This window comes from Hemitrygon akajei, chromosome 6 (genome assembly GCF_048418815.1).
Source record: "Hemitrygon akajei chromosome 6, sHemAka1.3, whole genome shotgun sequence".
Classification (NCBI taxonomy): domain Eukaryota; kingdom Metazoa; phylum Chordata; class Chondrichthyes; order Myliobatiformes; family Dasyatidae; genus Hemitrygon; species Hemitrygon akajei.
Genome location: NC_133129.1, coordinates 93,499,241 through 93,526,089, shown reverse-complemented (window position 1 = coordinate 93,526,089; position 26,849 = coordinate 93,499,241). Strand labels below are relative to the sequence as shown.

The window sequence follows — 26,849 nt, the reverse complement described above, 5'->3', positions numbered from 1 at the left end:
TTGTGAGTAGTTTTTGTTTTAATTGAAAAATCCATCCATACACCTCTAAAATAAAATCCCATTGCAATGGTGGTCAACAGTCACCAACGGAGCTCCTTGGAATTGAGCGACATGCAGCGTCAGTCGGAGTTGGTCAGCTCGGCTCTGGTCTTTGCTGGCACTGGACTGAATTCTGCTGGCCGACCTCCTGGCTGACAGGAGGAGTGGGGCTCCCTCTGTGAGTGAGGGGGCCGGTAGAGTAGAGAGGAGGAAGAGAAGGTGGTGGGGGGGCGGGTAATTCAGCGAGACGGGAGCGGGGTGTCTGAGGTGCTCATGATGAGACTGGAATCGAGGCTCAGACTATCTGGAACAGAGATGGGCAAAAACAAAAGTTATGTTAGCAAAGCGACAGGAGATGGGTTCCCTTCCCAACTGCCCAAACAGCGAAACGTCAGCTATACTGTAGGTCTTATGGTCTACATTTCAGACTGGTGCCAATGCAAAGACTTGACAAGCTGTGTCTAACTCCCCTTCAAATGTATGAACAGGATGCTGGGCTTCTTCATCCCTCCTCTTTTTATTCTCAATGGGTGCATGTCCGCTGGTGTCATCATTACCACTTCAGATTCAAGTCAACAGAAGAACTAATCTCCCACCAAACCTATGACTCAAGGTCTCACCCCACACTGGAGGGACATAATTGGCTGCTCCCCAATCGTGCGCCTTGTGGGACTTTTTTTGTCTGATTGAGGGTGATGGGGTGAGGAGTGGAACAGCATCACAGAATTGGCACTGCAGCCTCAATCCTCCAGGAAGCTGTGTTCGATCCTGACCCCTGCTTGGAGTTTGCATGTACTCCTGGTGACTGCATGTGTTTTCTCTGCTTTCCTCCCACATCTCAAAGACTCACAGGCAGTAGGTTCACTGATTACAGTAAGCTGTCCCCAGTGCATTGGTCCACAGCAGGAGAACCAGGGGATGGTGTGCGGGTGGGATTTGGAAAATATTGGTGGGCATTTGAGTAGGTTAATGGGAAACAGAAGGGGTGGAATGCACTGAGAGCTAGCATCATTACGATGGGCTGAAGTACTTCCTATGTTTCAAATACGAGGGCAAACTGGGCATTAGGGAAATGCCCACCTACCACAGAGCAACACATACCCTGGTCAAAATTGAGCTTCTTAGCTGGAGAGCTGTCACCCAGGCCTTCGATGTCCACCAGGTCACTGTTGACATCAGAGTCATTCAGGGCACTGAGGGTCACATCTGCAGGAACAGGCAGAAATCATCATCCTCTCTGTAACTAGCACCCATTACCTCCCCAGCTCTAATCTACGATAGGCTAATCAATATCAGAGTCAGACTCTTACATTGAAAATCCCTAAGTAAATATTACAGTATCATTATATGCTCCGCCAATAGGTGGTGGTGTGGCACATGCTGCTAAAATCTCCTCTCCAGAAAGGAGGCAAATAGACACTCAGCAGCCACATTATTAGGTGCCTCTTGTATCGAATAAAGTGGCCACTGAGTATACGTTCATGGTCTTCTGCTGCTGTAACTAAGCCACTTTAAGGCTCAACATGTTGCAAGTTCAAAGATGCTCTTCTGCTTACCACAGTGGGGTTATTTGAGTTACTGTCACTTTCCTGTCAGCTTGAACTAGTCTGGCCATTCTCCTCTGACCTCTCTCATTAACAAAGCGTTTTCACCCACAGAACTGCTGCTTACTGAAGGCTTTTTTTTTTGTTAATCATAGCATTCTTTGTAAACTCTAAAGACTGTTGTGTGTGAAAATCCCAGATCAGTAGTTTCCGAGGAGGGTGTACTTAAGGCAGAGATTCATAGGTTCTTGATTGGCAAAAGGGTTAAGTATTAGAGGGAGAAGATGGGAGAATGGAAACAAAAACAAAAATCAGCCACGATTGAACGTTGGAGTAAGCTCAATGGGCCGAGAGGCCTAATTCCCCCCTATGTCTAATGGCAGGTGTTTCCATGACAACAAGAACTGGAAGTTGAACCGCCGCACCTGATGGTTTCTGCTTCTTAGCCCCTGTCGAGTCTGTGGAGGCCACATTCCCAGACCCCACTGTCGCTGTGGGTGGCGTAGTGCTTGTTGGGGCACCAGTTGTTGCCACAGGGGTTGCCATCTTCTTATGGGCCTTCTTGGGGGACTCGGAAGGGAGCGGTACGCTACTGTCCTCGTAGACCTTCCTCTTCACTGTGGTCTTGATCTGCGCTCTAGGGTAGGAGTGGGGAGCAGTAATATTACATCATTAGCACCCATGTATAAAGAAAACAGAACTGCCAGCTCCAAAACCTCTCAGAACTTTTAAGATACACATACAAAATGCAGGAGGAACTCAGCAAGTCAGGCAGTATCTATGGAAAAGAGTACAGTCGATGTTTCAAGCCGAGATCCTTCAGCAGGACTGGAGGAGAAAAAAGAGGAGTAGATTTAAAAGATGGAGGGAGGGGAGGGAGAAACACAAAGTGATAGGTGAAAGAGATACAGGGCTGGAGAAGGAGGAGTCTGATAGAAGAGGACAGAAGGCCATAGAAGAAAGTAAAGGTGGGAGGAGCACCGGGGGAGGTGATGGGTGGGCAAGGAGATATGGTGAGAGAGGAAAAAAGGGATGGGGAATGGTGAAGGGGGCCATTACCAGAATTTCAAGAAATTGATATTCATGCCATCAGGTTGGAGCCTACCCAGGCAGGATTTAAGGTGTTGTTCTTCTAACCTGAGTGTGGTCTCATCGTAACAATAGAGGATGAGGCAATGGATTGACAAATCTGAATGGGAATGGGAAGTGGAATTAAAATGGGTGGCCACTGGGAGATCCCGCTTCTTCTGGCAGACAGAGCTTAGGTGCTCGGCGAAGTGGTCTCCCAATCTACATCGGGTCTCACCAATATATAGGAGGCCATACAAGGAGCATCAGACACAGTATATGACCCCAACAGACTCACGGGTGAAGTGTTGCCTCACCTGGAAGGACTGTTTGGGGCCCTGAATGGTAGTGAGGGAGGTGGTGTAGAAACAGGTATAGCACTTGTTCTGCTTGCAAGGATAAGTGCCAGGAGGCAGATCAGTGGAGGGTCAAATGGACAAGGGAGGTTGGTGGCAGTGGATGGGAGAGTCCCAGAGCTAATAAGGCTGGTGATGGTGTGCAAGACAATGGCCTGGTGCTCCTTAGTAGGGTCCTGCTGCCACCAACCTCATAGTTCTTGCACCTCCCGTTTCTACCTCCTACCCAAGATCCACAAGCCTTGTCCAAGTAGACCCTTTGCTTCAGCTTGTTCCTGCCCCACTAAATGCATTCTGCATACCTGGACTCTGTTTTATCCCCTGGTTCAGTCCCTTCCTACCTATATCTGTGACACTTCACACACTCTGGATCTCTTCAATGACTTCAAGTTCCCTGGCCCCCATCATCTTATTTTCACTATGTCCAGTCCCTATACATCCCCATTCCCCACCAGAAAGCTCTCACAGCTCTGTTTCTTTCTGGACACCAGACTCAACCAGTTCCCCTCCACCACTCTCCTCTGTCCAGTGGAATTTGTCCTCACTCAATAATTTTACTTTGGCTCCTCCCCCTCCTTCAAACAAAAGGTGTAAACATGGGCACTTGCGTAGGTCCCAGCTATGGCTGCCTGTCGGTTATGTGCAATATTCTATGTTCCAAGCCTACACAGGTGACCGGCCTGCACTTTTCCTACACTACATCGATGACTACATTGGTGCTACTTCCTGCACCCATGCAGAGCTCATCAACTTCATCAACTCTGCCTCTGGCTTCCACCCTGCTCTCAAATTTACCTGGTCCATTTCAGACACCTCCCTTTGCTTCCTCGATCTTTCTGCCCCTGGAGACAGCTTATCTACTGATGTCTATTATAAACCTATGAAATCTCAGAGCTACCTGGACTGTACCTCTACCTACCCTGTAAAAACGCCATCCCCTTCTCTCAATTCCTCTGTCTCCACCATGTCGGCTCTCAGGATGAGGCTTTTCATTCCAGAACGAAGGAAATGTCCCCCATTTTTAAAGAAATGGCCTTCCATTCCTCCAGCATCAATGCTGCCCTCAACTGCATCTCTTCCATTTCACACACATCTGCTGTCACCCTATCCTCCCGCCATTCTACCACGGATAAGGTTCCTCTTGTCTTCACCTACCAGCCCACCAGCCTCCGCATCCAGCACATAGTTTTCCGGAACTTCCGCCACCCCCAACACGATCCCACCACCAAGCACATCTTTCCGCTTTCCGCAGGGATCGTTCCCTATGCAACTTCTTTGTCCCTCCCCACTGACCTCCCTCCCTCCTGGCACTTATCCTTGCAAGCGGAACAAGAGTTACACCTCCTCCCTCACTACCATTCAGGGCCCCAAACAGTCCTTCCAGGTGAGGCGACACCTCACCTGAAAGTCTGTTGGGGTCATATACTGTGTTCCTGTATATCAGTCAGACTCAGCATAGGTTGGGAAACCACTTCACCAAGCACCTACACTGCATCTGCCAGAAAAAGCAGGATCTCCCAGTAGCCTCTCATTTTAATTCCACTTCCCATTCTGACACGTCAATCCATGGCCTCCTCTACTGTCGCAATGAGGCCACACTCAGGTTGGAAGAATAACATCTTATATTCTATCTGGGTAGCCTCCAACCTGATGGCATGAACATAGATTTCTCAAACTTCTGTAATGTCCCCCATCTCTCCTTCACCATCCCCCAACCCCTTTTCCCTCTTTCACTTTATCTCCTCGCCTGCCATTGCCTCCCTCTGGTGCTACTCCCCATTCTTCTCACTTCATGGCCTTCTGTCCTCTGCTGTTAGATTCCCCCTTTTCTAGCCCTGTATCTCTTTCATCAGTCAGCTCTTTACTACACCCCTCTCCCTCCAGGTTTCACCTATCACCTTGTGTTTCTCCCTTCACCCCCACCACCTTTTCTTCGTAATCGGAGCTACATGTAGTACTTCAGATACTGTGTAAGCAAAGTTCAATATGAACGGCAATAGCTTAAGATAGAGGCACAGTGGTGTGGCTGGTAGAGCTGCTGCCTGACGGCTCCAGAGACCCAGTTCACGGGGGGGGGTGTAAGTTTGCACGTTATTGGTGTAGCTGCATGGGTACCCCCCACCACGGGTACTCTGGTTTCCTCCCACATCCCAGAGACATGCAGGCTAGTAGGATAACTGGCTACAGTAACTCGTTGCTAGATTGGTAACTGGTTTATTGTTTTCACATGTACAGTAAACTAAAATTTGTGTTTGCATGCCACCCACACAGATCATTCTATACTCGTGTATGCTCAGAAGCCACTTTATGAGATAGAGTGGACACCCACTGCCTCTTCCCCGGGGCACCACTGTTCAATACAAGAGGACATGGCTTTAAGGTAAGGGGTGGGAAGTTCAAGGGGGATATTACAGGAAGGTTTTTCACTCACAGAGTGGTTGGTACGTGGAATGCACTGCCTGAGTCAGTGGTGGAGGCAGATACACGACTGAAATTCAAGAGACTACTAGACAGGTACAGTTGGTCCTCCTTATCCGCGGGTTCCGCATGCGCGGATTCAACCAACCATGGATCGGGAAAACCCGGAAGTTCTCTCTCCAGCACTTGTTGTTTCAGCATGTACAGACTATTTTTTCCTGTCATTATTCCCTAAACAATACAGTATAACAACTACTTACATAGCATTTACATTGTATTAGGTATTATAAGTAATCTAGAAATGACTTAAAAGTACAGGCAATCCCCGGGTTATGAATGAGTTCCGTTCCTGAGTCCGACTTTAAGTCGGAACAGGTACATCTGGTATTATTTAGTGTCAGTTAGTCAAATGTTTTTCTTAGTATATAGTACATATTTTACCTTTCTATGCATATAAAACACTTAAGAAACATACGTATTTCAATAATTAAACCACTGCATTGCTTAATAATAATTATAGCTTTCATTGGGGCAGGGCCTTTCACATGTTCCATTAAAATTGTTCCGATCGTTGACCAACTGTAGCCTAACGTTTTTCCAATGACTGATGGCACTTCACCTCTTTCCGATCGTTTTATTACTTCCACCTTATTTTTAATCATGATTATTTTCGTGAAAAGAAACCCTGTGGATTCAGAGCTGCGCTGCCGGGTCCTAATGTCCACCGCACTGAGACAAGTTAAATAAAGTCCGGGGTTCCGCTGGGTCCTAAAGACCACCGCATTGAGACAGGTTAAATAAGGGACTTAAGCATCCGCGTTTTTTGGTATCCGCAGGGGGTCTCGGAACCAGTCCCCCGCGTTTAAGGAGGGCCGACTGTATATGGAGGAACTTAAGGTGGGGGGGTTATATGGGAGGCAGGGTTTAAGGGTCGTGGGCATTGTGGGCCAAATGGCCTGTACTATTCTATGTTTATGAGGCAGATCCTGTACCTAATAAAGTGGCCACTGTGTATACGCTCATAGTTTTCTGCTGCTGTAGCCCTTCAAGGTTCCATGTGTTGTGCATTCAGAGATGCTCTTCTGCACACCATTGTTGTAGTGTATGGTTATTTGAGTCTGTGTCACCTTCCTGATAGCATGAACCAGTCTGGCCATTCTCCTTTGAACTCTCTCATTAACAGGGCATTTATGAATGTCTATTGTTTATCACAACATTTTCTGTAAACTCTAGAGACTGTTGTGCATGAAAATCCCAGATCAACAGTTCAGATCTGAGATACTCAAACCAAGAATTTGAGTATTGGCACCAAGAATCATTCCACAGTCAGAGTCACTTACATCACATTTTTTCCCCATTCTGATGTTTGGTCTGAACAACAATTGAACCTCTTGACTATGTCTGAATCCTTTTCTGCATTGAGTTGCTGCCACATGATTGGCTGATTAGATATTTGCATTAAGGAGAAAGTATACAGGTGTATCTAATAATAAAGTGGTCTCTATATAGACAGGCAGAAAAAGTACAAGGGTGACATCAAGGTCAGATACATCCATGGGATAGAAGCAGTCCTTGAATATGGTGATATATATATTCCTAAGCTTTTGTATCTTCTGACCAATAGAAGGGGGAAGGAGAATGATCGGTGTTGCAGGGGTCCTTGATTAAATTGGTTGCTTTCCTGAACCAAATGATAAAATTAAAGGAGGCAGGGAAATTGACAAGAATATGAGAACTAAACAAGTTAGGATAGAATTACTGCAAATGGCTGCATGAATATGGTGACCTGTCTCTCATCAATTTATGACAAGCCCATTCTCACCCTCTCTACATTGAAACTGAACCCACTAAATTGTGACTGAGTCACTTAAGACAGACAATAAAAGCTACAGATGGCACCAGAGGTTTTTGTGAACTTGGATGACTTCTTCCAGTTCACCAGCAAAAGTTTAATTCTCCCCTTTTTCCTTTTCAAGGTGGCTGGGGTCCGATTGGAGACATGATCTATTGCTGCTCTCAAAGTATGTTCTTCACAGGCAGGGGGTTCTTACTCTTAGAACTCGCTGGGCAGCCTGGCATTTCGATATCTCCAGATGCAGCCTGGAAGACATGTGCCTTCGGGCCTTCGGGGTGAGACCCTGTGAACAACCCGATTCCTCACCAACTGAAACATTACCAAGAGACTGAAGCATTGAGATAGCAGGCAGGTGGTGTACGCTGCTATCAAAAGTAGGTTTCTGCGCTCATGAGAGATATCTCGTGAGGGTCTGCTGGTCGGGGGGAGTTCAGATAAGTGATGGGGCAGATTGTAACATCGAAACAGCAAACTGTTGGTCTCCCCTCTCGTTGTGGTTTAGAGGAACAGTCCCGCAGGAAGAGGGGCCGAGGGAGGAAAATGCAGAGCTTGGGGTCCTGACAACTGAATGGCAATGTGATTAAATTTCAGAGACATGAGAGACGATAGATGTTTGAAATCTGGAGTGACAGACACAAAGTGCAGGAGGAACCTGTTCAGGCAGCATCTGTGGAGAGAAATGAAGAGTTGACGTTTCAGGCCGAGACCTTTCAGCAGGGCTGGAAAGAGATAAAAAAGGTGGGGAAGAAGTGGTAAGAGCTGGTAGGTGATGGGTGGATCTAAGTGAGGGAGAATGGTAAGCAGGTGAGAAAGAGTGGGAAGAGAGGGATCGAGGCAAAAACCTGAGAGAAAGTGGTTTCTTCCCCCAGGCAGTTACTGTAATCTGATCAACCATTCTAATTAACCCTCCTCCACTCGTCTACCTACCACCTCAGTCACTGCATTGGATTGTAAATACTTTAAACCACTTTTTATAATGTTTACATTGTAAATACTTGCACATGTTTAAATGTTTATGCACATTGCTTTCCATGTCCACACTTTAACCTCCAACTTTATTTTTAATTTAATTTGTTTTAACTTTGAATGTTGATGCTTATTGCTTCAAGTCATGCGAACATGCCACAGCAAATTGCTAATACGTGTAAGTATGTATGGTGAAGAAAACTGATTCTTGGAAGTGACAAAGAGCTGAGGAAGATGGAAGTAAGATGGTGGGGTCCAGGCCTCAGAGCGTATCGAAGCCACCGAACCCAATGCTTGGACAACAATTTAGGCACCAGGCCAGATTGAAAAGGTCAGAGTGTCTGACCCGAGACGAGGGAAGTCCGGTTCGGCTCGCTGCTCCGCAGTGTTTACTCGGCTCTGCACTGAACTATGGGTCTCAGACTTCAGAACGCGATTTACTTGCAGTTATTGCTTGCATGATTTGTTGTTTTTCACTGCACACTGGGGTGTTTGATGCTCTTTTTTTTTTAATGAGTCCTTTGGATTTCTTTGCTTTGTAGCTGCCTGTTAGGAGACGAATCTCAAAGTTGTACAGTGCATACATATTTTGATAATAAATGCACTTTGAACTTTGTATTTGTTTAAGAGGGGACTATGGGCCATGAAATGAAGGGAAGTAGGCAAGGAGGAGAACTGGAAGGAGGCAATGTGTAGGTGATGGACATGTAGAGGGGACAGGGGAAGAGGCAGAGAGGAGGTGGTGGTGCCAGTGAGATAAGGAAAAAGAGGGCACATTGGAGAATGGATAATGAAAATTAAGGGGAAAACAATTACATTTTGAAATGATCAAGAGACATGAAGTGCATTTCAGGCCACTCTTTGCATCATAAACTACAAACAAGCTTTAGCCAGCGGTTATTCAGAACGAGCACGAGAAGGTCTTTTGGTGAATACAGGGTGCATCGTGTTCCTCCAATAAACGTTCAAATGCAAGAGGCAGTAAATCACTTGGCACTTCTCATCTACACTCAGTAGCCACATTATTAGGTAACCTGCTCATTCATCAGCCAATTATCAGAATGTTGAAGAAATACGTGACTGACCGTGGAATGATTGTTGGCGCCAAATGGATAGTTTGAGTATTTCAGAAATGGCTGATTTATCTATCTATTAATTATTTAATTTTATTGCCATGCAGCATGGAATAGGCCCTTCGAGTCACATCGTCCAGTAACCCAATTTAACTCTAGCCTAATCAGGAAACAATTTACAATGACCAATTAACCAACCAACTGGCACATCTTGGGATTGTGGGAGGAAACCGGAGCACCCAGAGGAAGCCCATGCAGTCATGGGGAGAATATGCAAACTCCTTACAGACAGCTGTGGAAATTCAACCCAGGTTACTGGAACTGCAAAGCGTTGCAAAGTAACTGCTGCATTATTGTGCCATCCACGATCCCCTGGCATTTTCATGCACAACACTCTCTAGAGATTACAGAGAATGCTGTGAGAAACAAAAGAACATCCAGTTAGCCGACAAAAACACCTTGTTAATGAGAGAGTTCAGAGGAGAATAGCCAGACTGGTTCAAACTGACAGGAAGGCAACAGCAGCCCAAAACAACCACATTAGAACAGAGGTGTGCAGAAGATCATCTCTGAATGAACAACACGTCAAACCTTGAAGTGGACGGGCTACAGCAGCAGAAAATCACAAACATACTCAGTGGCCACTTCATTAGGTACAGAAGGTACCTGTAAAGTGACCACTGAATGACCAAGTAAGCTTTAGCCAGCAGTTATCCAGAATGAGGAAGACTGGGTCCTTTGGTCATTACACGCAATATCGCATTCCTCAAATAAACATTCAAAAGCAAGTGGCAGTAATTCATATGGAACTTCTTTTCATCTATTGCTGGAAAGGAATTAATTAGTTAGGGAAGGGATTTGGAGGGGTATTTCCTGTTTGGCTGTTCATCATCCTAGAACAGGCCCATTGTCAGCATTTCTATATGCCCACTAAACAGAGACCAAGGCACTTGCAAAATGAGATATTAACCCCTCCATAATGGGTTTTGGCCCAAAACAACAATGTTTATTTCCCTTCATCAGTGCTGCCTGACTTGTTGAGTTATTCCAGCAATGTGTCTGTGTGGGTGTATGAGTGCATGCACATGTTTGTCATGTCTGGGTCTGTGTCTGTGTGGCTCAAAGAATCTCTTGTGGTTAAGGATTAATCCTAAATACACACACTAGTCAAACTAACTGCTAAGAGGAACCATGATCTGGATGAGGGGTGGTAAATTGGATTAGTAAGTATGCAGATGATACTAAGATAAGTGGCATTGTGGATAATGAAGTAGGTTTTCAAAGCTTGCAGAGAGATTTAGGCCAGTTAGAAGAGTGGGCTGAAAGATGGCAGATGGAGTTTAATGTTGATAAGTGTGAGGTGCTATATTTTGCTAGGAATAATCCAAATAGGAGATACATGGTAAATGGTAGGAAATTGAAGAATGCAGTAGAACAGAGTGATCTAGGAATAATGGTACATAGTTCCCTGAAGGTGGAATCTCATGTGGATAGGGTAGTGAAGAAAGCTTTTGGTATGCTGGCCTTTATAAATCAGAGCATTGAGTATAGGAGTTGGGATGTAATGTTAAAATTGTACAAGGCATTGGTGAGGCCAAATTTGGAGTATTGTGTACAGTTCTGGTCACTGAATTATAGGAAGGATGTCAACAAAATAGAGAGCGTACAGAGGAGATTTACTAGAATGTTACCTGGGTTTCAGCACCTCAGTTACAGAGAAAGGTTGAACAAGTTAGGTCTTTATTCTTTGGAGTGTAGAAGGTTGGGGGGGGGGACTTGATAGAGGTATTTAAATTATGAGGGGGATAGATAAGAGTTGACGTGGATAGGCTTTTTCCATTGAGAGTAGGGGAGATTCAAACAAGAGGACATGAGTTGAGAGTTAAGGGGCAAAAGTTTATAGGTAACATGAGGGGGAACTTCTTTACTCAGAGAGTGGTAGCTGCATGGAACAAACTTCCAGTAGAAGTGGTAGAGGCAGGTTTGGTTTTGTCATTTAAAAAAAATTGGATAGGTATATGGACAGGAAAGGAATGGAGGGTTATGGGCTGAGTGCAGGTAGGTGGGACTAGGTGAGAGTAAGCAGTCGGCACGGACTAGAAGGGCCGAGATGGCCTGTTTCCATGCTGTAATTGTTATATGGTTATATATGTTCTTCAAGCCTGGTCACGATATACTGTTGCGAAAGCATTAATCGGCTTTTTATTTCGAAATGAGTTAAAACACTTTGTTCCTTTGCACCGATGTTCCACCATCTAGGCTTTTAAAATTTACATGGTCTGATCACATTCCCAAACTGGCAAGCCCTTCTCACAGTATTCCATTAAAAGATATGAGGAGTGTTTGATGGCTGTGGGTGTACTCACTAGAGTTTATAAGTATGAGACAGGAACTCATTGAAACCTATCGATTATTGAAAGAACCAAATAGAGTGAATGTGGAGAGAATGTTTTCTATAGTAGGAAGGGGGTGGGGGGGGAGGGGAGTCTAAGACCAGAGGGCACAGCCTCAGAACAGGAACATAGGTGAGTTTCTTTACCCAGAGGGTTGTGAATTGTTGGAATTTTTTGCCACATTGGAGGCCAAATCATTGGCTGCATTTAAAGCACAGGTTGATAGATTCTTGATCAGTCTGGGTGTCAAAGGTTACAGAGAGAAAGCAGGAAAATGAGGTTGAGAGGTATGATCAATTGAGAGGTTTAATAAATCAGCTATGATGGAATGGCAGAACAGACTCAAAGGACCGAATTGCCTGATTCTGCTCCTATGTCTTTTGATATCAGTGCTTTTTGTAATTATAACTTTGCATAACCAAAATTTGACAGGAATATTTGGCTTTTTATATGTTCCTATGGGTGGCAGGGTGGAGATAAGTCTTTACCAAAGGAAATGTAAGGTGCTCCTTCCCTCACTAGCCTACAGCTCACTCTTGGGCAAGGTGTAGCAACTGCTTAGCATTCCCCTCACCCCCGATCAGGGTCACGCGAAGCCATGACAGCAGGCAGTGGGCGGTCGTACGAGCAGCTGGTGCACATTACAAGACCTGGTTATGCGACTACTGACGCCAGGCAGACAATCTCTGAAGAATATTGAAAATGGCTGGGGTCGTTTGCCTTATAAAGACACTGCCCAGAAGGAGGCAATGGCAAACTACTTGTGTAAAAAAAATTTGCCAAGAACAATCACAGCCAAAGATCATGATTGCACATGTCATACGACAAGTCACATGGTGATGGCAATTATACTCATTTCTTCTAAGCCTGTATTTCCCTACAAAGTAAATTGATTATCAAAGTCCATTCATATATGTCGCCACATACTACCCCGAGATTCACAGCAAATACAGAGCAACACAATAGCATCAATGAAAAACCACATATAACAAAGACAGACAAACAACCAATTTGCAAAAGACAACAACTGCAAACACAAAAAGGCAGAGGGGAGATCTGATAGAGGTTTACTAGATTATGAGAGGCATAGATAGACAGGGAGCACCTGTTTCCCAGGGTAGAAATATCTAAAACTAGAGGGCATTCATTGAAGGTGAGAGGGGTTAGATTCAAAAGGATGTGAAGTGTAAGTTTTTTCGCTCATAGACTGGTGGATGACTGGAATGCGTTGCTGGTAATGGTGGCAGAGGCAAACACATTAGAGGCTTTTAGATGTTTAGATAGGCACATGAATGGAGATGGACAGATATGGACATAAGGAAGGATTAACGTTTGGATGTTTTTGATTTGCTTTTTAGCTTGTTCGATACAACATTGTGGGTGGAATGGCTTACACCTGTACTGTACTCTGTTTTATATTAGAATCCGAATCAGGTTTATTATCACTAGCATATGTCATGAAATTTGTTAAATTAGCAGCAGCAGTACAATACAATACATAAAACAGAAAGCAAAAAGTAAATTGCAGTAAGCACGTTTATTAAATAGATTAAAAATAGTGCAAAAACAGAAATAATATTATAAAAAGTGAAGTAGAGTTCATGGATTCACCATCCATTCAGAAATCAGATGGCAGAGGAGAAGAAGCTGTTCTTGAATCATTGAGTGTGTGTGCCTTCAGGCCCCTGTACTTCCTTCCTGATGAGAAGAGGACACGTCCTGGGTGATGGGGGTCCTTAATAATGGACGTTGCCTATATTAGCTCTATTCAAAGTGCTTTCAACTTCTATTCATTTGAAACTCAATGAGATAAATAGTGCAGGAGTGAATTTTATGAAATATCACTCTAGATCTTGCAGCAACTTTGAGATTTCACTTATAGCTTTTCTATGCAGAAATTCCAGCATTGTCTGCTATCTTTTCCAAAGGAATTAAGGTAGGTTACCCAAATTGACCTAAATTTCTGGTTTTTAATGAACCGGTCCCAAAGTACAATCTTTCACTGGGGCAACATTTTACATTCAGCGGCCACTAATTAGGTACAGGAGTGTCCCTAATAAAGTGGCCACAGGAATGGAACCCATTCTGATCTCCTCCTGCTGCTATCTATCCACTTTAATGTTTGACATGTTGTGTGTTCAGAGATGCTCTTCTGCATACCAGTGTTGTAACGTGGTTACTGTCACCTTGCTCACTACTTTTATTTCTATTTTGCACTAGTTATATATAAAACTGACAGTAATTCTGTAAAATGTTTTCTATTATCATGTATCGCATCATGCTGCTGCTGTAAAGGTATTTGCTGGTGATATTAAGCCTGATTCTGATTCCGTCAGATTGAAGCAGTCTGGCCATTTTTCTCTGACATCTCTCAATAACGAGGCACTTTCACCCACAGAACTGCCACTCACTGAATGTTTGTTTTGGTCTTTTCACACCATTCTCTTTAAACTTTAGAGACTGCTGTGCATCAAAATCCCAGGAATTCAGCAACTTCTGAGATACTCATACCACCCTGTCTGGCACCAACAGTCAATGTCACTTAGATCACATTTCTTCCCCATTCTGACATTTGGTCAGTACAACAACTGAACCTTTTGACCATGTCTGCATGGTTTTATGCACTGATGCCACATGATTGGCTGATTAGATATTTGCATTAATGAGCAAGTGTACAGGTGTACCTAATAAAATGTCCACTGAGTGTAATGAAATAGCAAGCATTGTGGACAAGAAAAATTACAAAAATATCTGAAACTACAAATGATTAATAAAAAACATTTTATATTTAATATACTTTTAAAGGAATGTTTCAATTTTTATTTGACATCAGTAATTATTTAACTACAGGGATTTACTACAATGCTGACTGGACTAGAGGGCATGTCTATTGAAGACAGGCTGAACAAGCTATGAATTTTCCCTATGGAACAAAGGAGGATGAGAGGTGTACAGGATGAGGCATAGATAGAATAGACAGACAGAGACTTTTCCACAGGGCAGAAATAGCTAAAGGAAGGGGGCATAATTTTAAGGGGATTGGAGAAAAGTATAGGGGACATGCCAGAGGTACGTTCTGGTGAGTGGTGGGTGCGTGGAGAACCTACAAGGGGTGATGGTGGAGGCAGATACATTAGTGGCATTTAAGAAACTCTTAGGCACAAGGATGACAGAAAAATGGAAAGTTATGTAGAAAAGAAGGATTAGATTGGTCTTAGGATAGGTGTGCAGCTTAGGTCACCTACCTACAGGACAGATGTAAATAAGGTTGAAAAAAATGTTGCCAGATCTGAAGGAAGTGAGTTACAAGGAAAGATTGATGAGGCTAGGACTTTATTCCTTGAAACAGAAGATTAAGAGGAGATTTGATAGAGGCATACAAAATTATGAGGATATAGATATGGTAAATGCAAGCAGGCCTTTTCCACGGAGGTTGGGTGGGATTACAAGAGGTCATAGATTAAGGGTGAAAGGTGAAATTTAAGGGGAAAATGAGGGGAAACATCTTCACTCAGAGGGTTGTGATAGTGTGGAATGAGCTGCCAGCATGATGCATACGAGTTCTACTTCACTGTTTAAGAGAAGTTTAGATAGGTACATAGTTGACCTATTTGCCTATCACCACAATCTCAATGGCTCTTCACACAGCCTTAGACCACCTGGACAACACAAACACTTAAGTCAGGATGATGTTCATTCACTATAGCTCAGCATTTAACACCATCATTCCCACAATCCTGATAAAGAAGTTACAGAGCCTGGGCTTCTGTACCTCCCTCTGCAATTGGATCCTCGACTTCCTAACCAGAAGACCACAATCTGTGCAGATTGGTGATAATATCTTGTCTTCGCTGACGATCAAACCTGCTTAGCCCACTGCTCTACTCTCTGTACACACAATTGTGTGGCTACGCATAGCTCAAATACCATCTATAAATTTGCTGATGATACAACCACTGTTGGTAGAATCTCAGGTGGTGACGAGAGCGAGATAAGCCAACTAGTGGAGTGGTGTTGCAGTAACAATGTTGCACTCAACGTCAGTAAGATAAAAGAGCTGACTGTAAACTTCAGGAAGGGCAAGATGAAGGAACACATACCAATCCTCATACAGGGATCAGAAGTAGAGAGAGTAAGCAGTTTCAAGTTCCTGGGTGTCAAGATCTCAGAGGACCGAACCTGGTCCCAACATATCGATGCAGTTATAAAGGCAGCAAGTCAGTGACTACATTAGGAGCTTGAAGAGATTTGGTATGTCAACAAATACACTCAAAAACTTCTATTTTGAGAGCATTCTGACAGGCTGTATCACTGTCTGGTAATGGGGAGGCTACTGCACAGGACCAAAAGCTGCTGCAGAGGGTTGTAAATTTAGTCAGCTCCATCTTGGGTACTAGCCTACAAAGTACCCAGGACATCTTCAAGAAGCAGTGTCTCAGAAAGGCAGCATCCATTATTAAGGACCTCCTGCACCCAGGGCATGCCCTTTTCTCACTGTTACCATCAGGTAGGAGATACAGAAACCTGAAGGCACACATTCAGCGATTCAGGAACAGCTTCCCCTCTGCCATCTGATTCCTAACTGGACACTGAACCCTTGGACACTACCTCACTTTTTTTTAAAATATGTATTATTGCACAAATTTTAATCTATTCAATATACGTATACTGTAATTGATTTACTTATTTATTATTTTTCTTCTTCTATATTACGTATTGCATTGAACAAATTCCACGGCACATGCCAGTGATAACAAACCTGATTCGGGATGGTAGGTATATGGTGGGCTACGGTACTGGTGCAGATCGATGGGAGTGGGCTGTTTAAATGGACTAGATGGGGCGAAGGGCCTGTTTCAGAGCTGTACTTTTTTATATTGTAATTACAAAACGGTGCTGCTAGGTTGCTGTGAGAATTCTTTACATGACAGGCCAGCTGACTGCCAAGAACTACCTTATAGAAGCACAGTATACAGAAGGGCCCTTTGGCACACTGTGCCCAGGTTGACCACTAACAGTAACCCCACTTCATGCCTTGACAATTTGAGTGCTCATTTAGCTTTTTCTTAAAGAGAGTACCTACCTCCATCATCCACTCAGCTTACTAATCTAAGAGATGGTAAAGGGGAAGACGTGGGCTTCATACTCCCCTTTCTCCCCAGGAGATCACCCTCCACCCTTGCTCCCCAGGCTTACACTGTACGGTCTTTGATGACGGTGCTGATTTTGTTTAAATCCTCTCCGAAGCGCTTAACAGCCGAGCGCAGCATCTCAATCTCTGTGTCCGTCCACTTGGCACTGGCGAGAAGAGAGAAAAAAAATGGAAAACAAAATGTGGGAGAGCTGGGAAGGCAAAGTTAAATTCCACGAGGGCCCAAACTCTGCACGGAAATGGACCACTCGGCCCACTAAGTCCGCACTAACCATCCAGCACCCGTCTGTGCGAATCCTGGATTATTCTCCCTGCATTCCCATCAACTCCCCACCATGTTGTGCTCCTCACCTACAGACCAGTGTCAATTTACTGTGGACTATTATCCTACCGACCTGCCCATCTCTGGGATGCGGAGGAAACCTGATTACTTGGAGGACACAGTCACAGGGAGAACGTGCAAATTCCACACAGAGGTCGGGATCTAAGGTCAGTCACCCGAGACACTGGCTCTACCCGCCACACAACCACGCATGTTCTCAGTGCTGATGAAAGGTCAATGAAGATAGCATGACTGAGGTGAAGGTCAAGCCCACACGGTGACTGAGTCAGGCACCAGGATGAAGCAGTTTCTCAACAAATCTACCATCCCGTGTACATGCCATGGGTTACATGCAAGCAGTCAAGACAATTCCTGTACTGGCACAGCTTCCACCACTGTATCCCGACAAGCTGCATCACTGCCCGGCATGGAAATACCATTGCCCAGGAATGGAAAAGACTACGGAAAGTGGTGGGGATAGCCCAGTCCATCAAAGACAAAGCCCTCCCCACCATTGAGCACAGGTACAAGGACTGCTCCCACAAGAAAGCAGCAACCCCAACCAACCAGGTCAGGCTCTTTTCTCACTACAACCACTGGGCAGGAGGTACAAGAGAATAGGTCCACACCACCGAGTTCAGGAACAGTTACCACTCAACAACCATCCAGCTCCTGAACCAGCATGGATAATCTCACTCACCTCAACTCTGAACTAAATCCACAACCTACAAACTTATTTTCAAGGACTCTACAATTCATGTTCTCAATTTTTTTTTAATGTTTGCACAATGCGTTTTGCTTGCACTTTGTGTTACAGCATATTCTGGACTTAGAGCAAAACATTAACTTCAGCCACCAGTCTTCAAATCTGAATATAGACCTTCGATTAAATTTAAAATGCAGCTCTGGACAATAGGTTCCCAAGAGTCGTGAACCACAGTTAATTGCAAGACCAGGCAATGCTGATTTAAAATTCATTTTGGTGATGGGAGTATGGGTGCAAAGAAGGAGGTGTTAAAGTTATACGTAATTCAAATGGAAGCATTCTAGATTTAAAAAAATAGAATTGTCCTTTGATCTTTAGCCTATAATGTCATATAATATTGGGTCAAGCAGGCCTCGTCCTCCGAAAGGGTCTCATATGATGCCTGATGTATCTCATTTTGTCAAATAAAGAGACCACACCTACCAGCTAAGTCTCTCCAGTGACTCTGTTCCATAGAACATTACAGCACAGAAACAGGCCTTTTGGCCCTTCTTGGCTGTGCCAGACCATTTTTCTGCTTAGTCCCACTGACCTGCACCTGGACCATATCCCTCTCATCCAATTACCTGTCCAAGTTTTTCTTAAATGTTATTAGTGAGCCCGTATTTACCACTTCATCTGGCAGCTCATTCCACATTCCCACTACTGTGTGAAGAAGCCCCCCCCTAATGTTCCCTTCAAACTTTTCCCCCTTCATCCTTAACCCATGTCCTCTAGTTTTTTTCTCCCCTAACCTCAGTGAAAAAAGCCTGCTTGCATTCACTCTATCTATACCCATCATAATTTTATATACCTCTATCAAATCTCCCCTCATTCTTCTACGCTCCAGGGAATAAAGTCCTAACCTATTCAACCTTTCTCTGTAACTCAGTTTCTCAAGTCCCAGCAACATCCTTGTAAACCTTCTCTGCACTCTTTCAACCTTATTAATACCCTTCCTGTAATTCGGTGACCAAAACGGCACACAATACTCCAAATTTGGCCTCACCAAAGCCTTATACAACCTCACCATAACATTCCAACTCTTAAACTCAATACTTTGAGTTATAAAGGCCAATGTACCAAAAGTTCTCTATACTACCCTATCTACCTGTGATGCCACTTTTAGGGAATTTTGTATCTGTATTCCGAGATCCCTCCTACTGCACTCCTCAGTGCCCTACCATTTACCTTGTATGTTCTACCTTGGTTTTTCCTTCCAAAGTGCAATACCTCACACTTGTCTGTATTAAGCTCCATCTGCCATTTTTCATCCCATTTTTGCTCATGTGATAATTGGTCATTTGTTAGTCTTTATGTATAGTCTTCATTAATGTTATTGTACTTCATTACTTTCCTGTATTTTCACTGTGGAATGGGTGACATCTCTCTGTTCCCTGTGTGAGAGAGAGTGCCTGTGGCATGAACTGTTGCGTAAACAATAGTTTTTGTTGACTGTAGATCATGATCTCCCTTTAGGTGCTTTGCAGTTGCTTGGTGGGTAGTGAGTGGGAGGAGTCAGGGGAGTGAGGAGGCACTGCTGCTTGGATGGGGGAGGGGAAAGGGGGCTTTTGGGTTCTAACATTTTTCAATCGTTCATTCACTTTGGGGTTCTTCTGTTTTTCGTGGATGTCTGTGAAGAGTAAGAATTTCTGGTTGTGTACTGTATACATTCTCTGGTAATAAACTGAAGCACTTGAAATGCCAGCAAGAAAATAAACCTCAAGATAATGTATGGCAATCAATACCTTGATAGTAAATTTACGTTGACTGTCCTTCTTTAATGGGATGAGTGGCACACTTTAGTCAACAATAGATGAGCCTTATCCCAGGGTGTGGTGGCCTGTAAGGTACTAGGGGCAAAGTTTTCACAAGTGGGAGGTCAGGAATTGGAGAAGAAAAGTAGTCTTGAAACATAACGCCTCATGCGACACTTCTGTAGATGGCCACTTACCCAGCCGGCGAGGAATCGGCCACCGGGTGAAGCTGCATGGTCAACTCTCCCAGCTTGGTGAAGGCAGCACCGGCTGCAGAGAATATCTCGCCCACCTGCAAGGTCAGAGGGAAAGTGAGAGCTCTGCCAAGGGGTGATCTGATCTCTCCCTATATTTTATTTATACAATATATACTGTATTTATATATAAATGAGGAATTCTAGGGTGACACTACTGATCGATTATTTTACTAATTCTAAAGTATTATTGGCCTACAATGAGGAGACTATTGATTATTAAAACCTGTATTACTGTAGTGTGATTGGAGATTGATCATATAAATAAGGAAAATGAACACAGCGGGCAGCATGGTAGTGTAGTGGTTAGCACCAGTGACCCGGGTTCAATTCCCACCGCCGTCAGTACATTCTCCTCATGACTGTGTGGGTTTCCTCCAGGTGCTCAGGTTTCCTACTACAGTCCAAAGACATACCAGTCAGTAGGTCATTGTTAATTATCTCGTGATAAGGCGAGAGTTAAATCAGAGGGGTTGCTGAGCGGACAGGCTCGAAGGGCCTATTCTGTGCTGTACCTCAGTAACAAAATTTTAAACAAAACATACACAAGGTTACTAATTGGTCAGAATCTGTATCCAACTAATCAAGAACACAAAAGATTAAAAATTTCATTCTTCCAACGATCTATACTCAAGTATGAATCCGATCTCCAAGTAACTGCAATAGCCTTTTTGGCTACTGCCAATGCAATTTTTATGAATTCTTTCTGATATTTATTCAATTTGGATTTCGATTTTATCCCTTCAATGTCACCTAGTAAAAATAATATTGGATTATGTGGAAGTTGTATTCCAATAATTTGTTCCAGTAAAACTCTTAAATTTGTCCAAAAAAATTGAATTTTAAAACAAGACCAAGTAGAGTGTAAAAAAGTACCAATTTCTTGATTACATCAAAAACATCGATCAGATACATTTGAGTTTAATCTATTTATTTTTTGTGGTGTAATATATATCTGATGTAAAAAGTTATATTGTACTAATCTCAGTCGAACATTTATTGTATTTGTCATACTGTCAAGACATAGTCTTGACCAACTTGTTTCATCAATTTTAATATTCAAATCAGTTTCCCATTTTTGTCTTGACTTATGAATTCCTTGTTTAATTGCCTGTTTTTGAATCAAATTATACATACCAGAAATAATGTTTTTAATTTTTCCTTTATGAATTAAAGTTTCTATTTCATTAGGTTTCGGCAATAACATTGTTTGACCCAGTTTATCTCTTAAATAAGCCCTTAATTGGAAATAACAGAAAAGAGTGTTATTTGATATTTTATATTTATTCTTTAATTGGTCAAATGACATTAATATACCTCCTTCAAAACAGTCTCCCATATATCTAATCCCTTTGTGAAACCAGTTGATTATCCATTGTAAAAGGGATAAGTTTATTTTGAATTAAAGGTCTCTTTGCTAATAAAGATTTCTTTATCTCATCATCAACATTTATCTTATTCCATAAATCAATCAAATGTTTTAGTATAGGAGATTCTTTCTTTTCCCGTATCCATTTAGATTCCCATTTATATATAAAATCTTCTGGTATATTTTCTCCTATTTTGTCTTATAATTTAAGAGATAAATATGAAATATTTCTGAAAATTTGGCGCCCTTATTTACAAAAAATAGGATTAAATATATAGGTGCTCCGAAGATAAAATTATTGGTTATCTGGGGAAAGAAATAAATATACATATTAAAGCTATTATGAACTCCATGGAGCATGTGGGGATCTTCTGATATCCAGGCATTCTTTCTTTCTTTCTTTTTTCTTCTATAGGGATATGTTAGGGGGGAGAGGTTAAGGGGAGGGGGGAAGGGTTGATAATTTTTTTTCTTTCTGTAACCTATTTGAAAATTCAATAAAAAATTTAAAAAAAAAACACAAAAGATTCTACAGACATTGTAAATCTAGACCAACACACACACACACACACAAAGTGGAGAAACTTGGCAGGTCAGGCAGCATCTATGGAGTGGAAAAGGATCCTCTTGGCAGCAAGACATAAAAATACTGTAAGTCAAAACATAGAATAGTACAGCACATTACAGGCCCTTGGGCCTGCAATGGTGTGCCGACCCTCAAACCCCGCCTCCCATATAACCCCCCCACCTTAAATTCCTCCATATACCTGTCTAGTAGTCTCTTAAACTTCACTACTGTATCTGCCTCCACCACTGACTCAGGCAGTGCATTCCACGTAACAACCACTCAATTATCAATAAATTACAAAAATGAATAAATGAACAAATGAAGACTACAAACAAGGCAGTGATCATGGGTTCATGGACCATAAATAGCAGAGGGGAAGAAGCTGATCCTAAGACTTTGAGTGTGGGTCTTCAGACTCTGGTACCTCCTCCCTGATGATAGTGATGGGAAGAGGACATGTCCCAGGTGGTGAAGGGTCCTAATGATAGATGCTTGAGATGCCACCTTTTGAAGATGGTGGGGAGGGTTGTGCCCCGATGGCAATGGTTGAATTTACAAATCTGTGTTTCTGACCTAGTGCATTGAACCTGCACCCCAAATTCTACCTCGCAGGTACATACTCAGGGCACTTTACTGTGGCCAATTAATCTACCAACCCACTTGTCTCTGGCTAGAGGAAGCAAACAACGGTCCCGGAGGAAATCCATAAAATCTGAATGCAAACTGAAGACTGTGTGTACCAATTAGGAGCTCAGCAGGTCAGTCAGCATCCATGGATGGGAATAAACAGTCTATGTTTCGGGCTGAGACTTGTCATCAGGATTGGAAAGGAAGGGGGAAGAAGTCGGATTAAGATGGTGGGGGGAGGGGAGTAAGAAATACAAGGTGCAAAGAGCGGGGAAGTTGATTGGTAAGGGCTGGAGAAGGGGGAATCTGATAGGAAAGGATAGAAGACCATGGAAGAAAGGAAAGGGGGAGGAGCACCAGAGGGAGGCGATGGGCAGGTAAGGAGAGAAGGTGAGAGGGAAATGGGAATGAGGAATGGTGAAGGAAAGAAGGGGGGCAATTACCGCAAGTTCGAGTAACTGATGTTCATGTTATCAGTTTTGAGGCTACCCAGACGGAATATGTGTTGCTCCTCCAACTGAGTGTGGCCTCATCACAGCAGTAGAGGAGCCCATGGACTGACATGTTGGAATGAGAATGGGAATGGGAAATAGAACTGAAATAGGAGGCCACCAGGAAATCCCGCTTTTTGCTGCAGATGGACTGAAGGTGCTCGACGAAGCAGTCTCCCAATCTAAACTGGGTCTCACAGGAGATTGGAATTGACTTCAGGCGACTGAAGAAAAGGCACTTCCTTCTGCACCAATTAACCTACCAACCTGTATAGTACGTCTTTAGACCGTGGGAGAAAACCAGAGCACTCGGAGGAGACCCACGTAGTTGCAGGGAGAATGTACAAACTCCTTACAGGCAGTGGTGGAAAATGAACCCACGTGACTAGTACCAAAAGCGTTGTGCTAAGCACTACGCTACCGTGCCACCCCAATGAACCTGAAATTTGACACTGCTGTCTTTACCAAGTCTGACACTACATATGCCATCTTAATTCAGGGACGATGAGAGTAAAAACAATAAATGCCAATCCCAGAGGGGAGGTGAGAGAGGGGCGGAGGCATATGTTTCAGGTCAAGACCCTGCATCAGAACTAGTACACTAATTTTTAAAAAGTCTGATTGATGAAATGTTTTGTGCTTCCAGAGTTGATGACTATTTAGCTCAGATTTAAATACTTGCTGAAAGCAGGGTTAGAAATTACAATAATAAACACAAATAAGTCTGCAGATGCTGGAAATCCAAAGCTACACACAGAAAACGCTGGAGAAACTCAATCGGTTGGGCAGCATCTATGGAAATGAGTAAATAGCCAACATTTCCGACTGAGACCCTTCCTCAGGACTGAAAAGGAAGGGGGAAGAAATATGGCATATCCCCCTTTCCTTCTCAGTCCTGAAGGGTCTCAGCCCAAAGATTAGCTGTTTATTCATTTCCATAGATGCTGCCTGACCTGCTGAGTTGCTCCAGCATTGTGTGTGTGTTGCTTTAGAGTTTGCAATAAGCATCTCATTCTGTTTTCTCCCTTTTTGAGGAAGTGACTAAACAGATTGATGATGGTAGAGCAGTGGATGTAGTGTATATGGATTTCAGCAAGGCAATTGATAAGGTATCCCATGCAAGGCCTATTGAGAAAGTAAGGAGTCATGGGATCCAAGGGGAAATTACTTTCTGGATCTAGAACTGGCTTGCCCACAGAAGGCAAAGAGTTGTTGTAGATGGGTCATATTCTGCATGGAGGTCGGTCACCAGTGGTGTGCCTCAGGGATCTGTTCTGGGACCCCTACTCTTCGTGATTTTTATAAATGACCTGGATGAGGAACTGGAGGGATGGTTTAGTAAGTTTGCTGATGACACAAAGGTTGGAGGTATTGTGGATAGTGTGGAGGGCTGTCAGAGGTTACAGCGAGACATTGATAGGATGCAAAACTGGGCTGAGAAGTGGAGTTCAACCCAGTTAAGTGTGAGGTGGTTCATTTTGGTAGGACAAATATGATGGCAGAATATAGCATTAATGGTAAGGCTCTTGGCAGTGTGGAGGATCAGAGGGATCTTGGGGTCTGAGTCCATTGGACCCTCAAAGCAGTTGCGCAGGTTGACTCTGTGCTTAAGAAAACATACTGTGTATTGGCCTTCAACAATCATGGGACTGAGTTTAGGAGCCCAGAGGTAATGTTGCAGCTATATAGGACCCTGGTCAGACCCCACTTGCAGTAGTGTGTTCAGTTCTGGTCGCCTTACTATAGGAAGGACGTGGAAACCATGGAAAGGGTGCAGAAGAGATTTACAACAATGTTGCCTGAATTGGGGAGCATGCCTTATGAGAATAGGTTGAGTGAACTCGGTCTTTTCTCCTTGGAGCAACGGAGGATGAGAGGTGACCTGATAGAGTGTATCAGATGATGAGAGGCATTGATTGTGTGGATAGTCAGAGGCTTTTTCCCAGGGCTGAAATGGCTAGCATGAGAGGGCACAGTTTTAAGGTACAGAGGAGATATCAGGGGTAAGTTTCTTTTACGCTAAGAGCGGTGAGTGCGTGGAATGGGCTGCTGGCGACGGTGGTGGAGGCGGATACGATAGGGTCTTTTAAGAGACTGTTGGACAGGTATATGGAGCTCAGAAAAATAGAGGGCTATGGGTAACCCTAGGTAATTTCTCAGGTAAGGACATGTTCGGCACAGCTTTGTGGGCGAAGGGCCTGTATTGTGCTGTAGGTTTTCTATGTTTCTCCCTGTTCTCATTATTAGTGTACATTTAAGAGCTTATTCAATATTTACAATTTGACTTTTAAAAATGACACTGCTTACCTTAGTAGATGCAGAGGTCATACTTTCCTTATTCAGAACCAGCTAGCAAGCAAACGCCACAAGATAGATACGTAGCTGGTGTCAAATCAAAGCCTTTGGATAGCTGCAGAACGTTGCTTGCCTGCTATTGGAAATTTTAAACTCAAAAAGGCAAATTACGTTTCAATGTACACAAAATATTTCAAAGCAATGCCCCGGAAGGTAAAGCAATGCAAAGGTCTCTGCTAAATACAGTAAAATATAGTAGACTCCAATGCAACTCAGTACAGTAAGCGGAGACACAGCCAGAAGCCGCGTACCACTCGCTATCTCCCAAAGCAGCCAGTCGCCCTTTCAATTCGCAATACGAGTTAACACCCCGGGATCCCAGGCCTGCTTCCACCCTGCAGGCCGGGGATCGGTTCCAAGCCGCGGCCCGTCACTCGCTCTGATCCTCGGACTCAATTGGCGCTCCAAAGCCAAACGCCCAGCTCTCTAATTTCCCCAACAATTGTATCCCGCGCTATTCTAGGCCGATCTCCCCGCGTCTCCCGGAGCAACTTCTGCCTTGCTCTCATTGGATAGTGTCTTTACGATCTGCGTCTCGATTGGTCAACATATACGTCCGTTAACACTGAATTCGGCCTCTTTCCATAAAGCCCACATGCGTACTGGATGTTTTTTTCCAGCGTTTTTATTGGCTAAAGTATATATCAATCAAAAATTAAACGCGCTTCAGTGTTTTTGTCCGATCAGTCGACGATTCTTACTGATCATGTGAAGTGTCAATCAACAATGAATCCGCTCCTTCCCTGTATGCCTCCATCCGGAGCTGGTTTACATTTAATCTTTTACCCACCCCAATAAATCAAAAAGCCCAACGCTTTAATTCTGTTTTTCACGTTGAGTGATCACTGTGAAATCCCTGTTTTGATTGGCTATAAATGAAACGCCCCTCCGTCTAAAATCCTATCCATTGGATTAGCTTCCTTTTATTCTTCGCATTCAGTAGTGTAACTTCAGTAGTATAGTTAAGAATAGTTATATATAATTATTATGAATAACGTTTCATAAAACATTAAAAAAATTCTCGCCCAGACGTCTTTCAGTCTTTCGTCAATCGTATTCCAGCTTGATTAAAATCCTGCCTTTATCTCAATCTCATTGGAAGACGTTCTCATTGATTCGTCCGCTTTCTACCGTTTCCCCAATGGAAAACAGATATGGGTGATTGACAATCAGACTTTCGATGTTATTAGCTAGCTGACGTTGCCCATCAGAGACTGCTCCCGCCTTCACTGGGAGGAGCGGTGGTTCTGCAGTACCATCTGTCTCTGGGGAAGTCAGCAGAAGCGCACAGAGGCTCAGTGTCAAGTTCAACATCAATGAATCATAATCAAGATTATTATCACTGACATGAGTCATGCAACACAAGATGCTGGAGGCTCCATCACCGGTACTAGCCTCTATAGTATCCAAGACATCTTAAAGGAGCAGTGCTTCAAAAGGGCGACGTCCATCATCAAGGACCCCCATCACCCAGGTCATGCCGTTTTCCCATTGAAA

General features: G+C 43.6%; 1 protein-coding gene across 3 annotated transcripts; it reads right to left on the bottom strand.

The window, feature by feature from the left end:
- LOC140729285 (BPTF-associated chromatin complex component 1-like) lies at positions 1-26,849 on the bottom strand. 3 transcript variants are annotated; one of them, XM_073048888.1, is made up of 6 exons: positions 25,305-26,849; positions 19,886-19,980; positions 16,909-17,010; positions 2,009-2,220; positions 1,141-1,245; positions 1-343 (listed from the first exon to the last, which is right to left on the bottom strand). In XM_073048888.1, exons 1-6 carry the CDS (start codon positions 25,323-25,325, stop codon positions 279-281), a joined length of 600 nt encoding a protein of 199 aa, XP_072904989.1. In that variant the 5' UTR covers positions 25,326-26,849; the 3' UTR covers positions 1-278. The 3 variants fall into 3 exon arrangements, with proteins under 3 accessions (XP_072904989.1, XP_072904990.1, XP_072904991.1); XM_073048889.1 differs by having other exon boundaries at positions 1-339; positions 25,305-26,719; XM_073048890.1 differs by lacking the exon at positions 16,909-17,010 and having other exon boundaries at positions 25,305-26,844.

Bases quoted from the DNA above. Each gene is read 5' to 3' on its own strand.
- LOC140729285 (XM_073048888.1), bottom strand. From the start codon at position 25,325: ATGACCTCTGCATCTACTAAG. The intron at 17,011-19,885 runs GTAAGTGGCCAT...TCTTCTCGCCAG, and splicing joins GCCGATTCCTCGCCGGCTGG to TGCCAAGTGGACGGACACAG. The intron at 2,221-16,908 runs GTAAGCCTGGGG...CTCCTACCCTAG, and splicing joins GTCATCAAAGACCGTACAGT to AGCGCAGATCAAGACCACAG.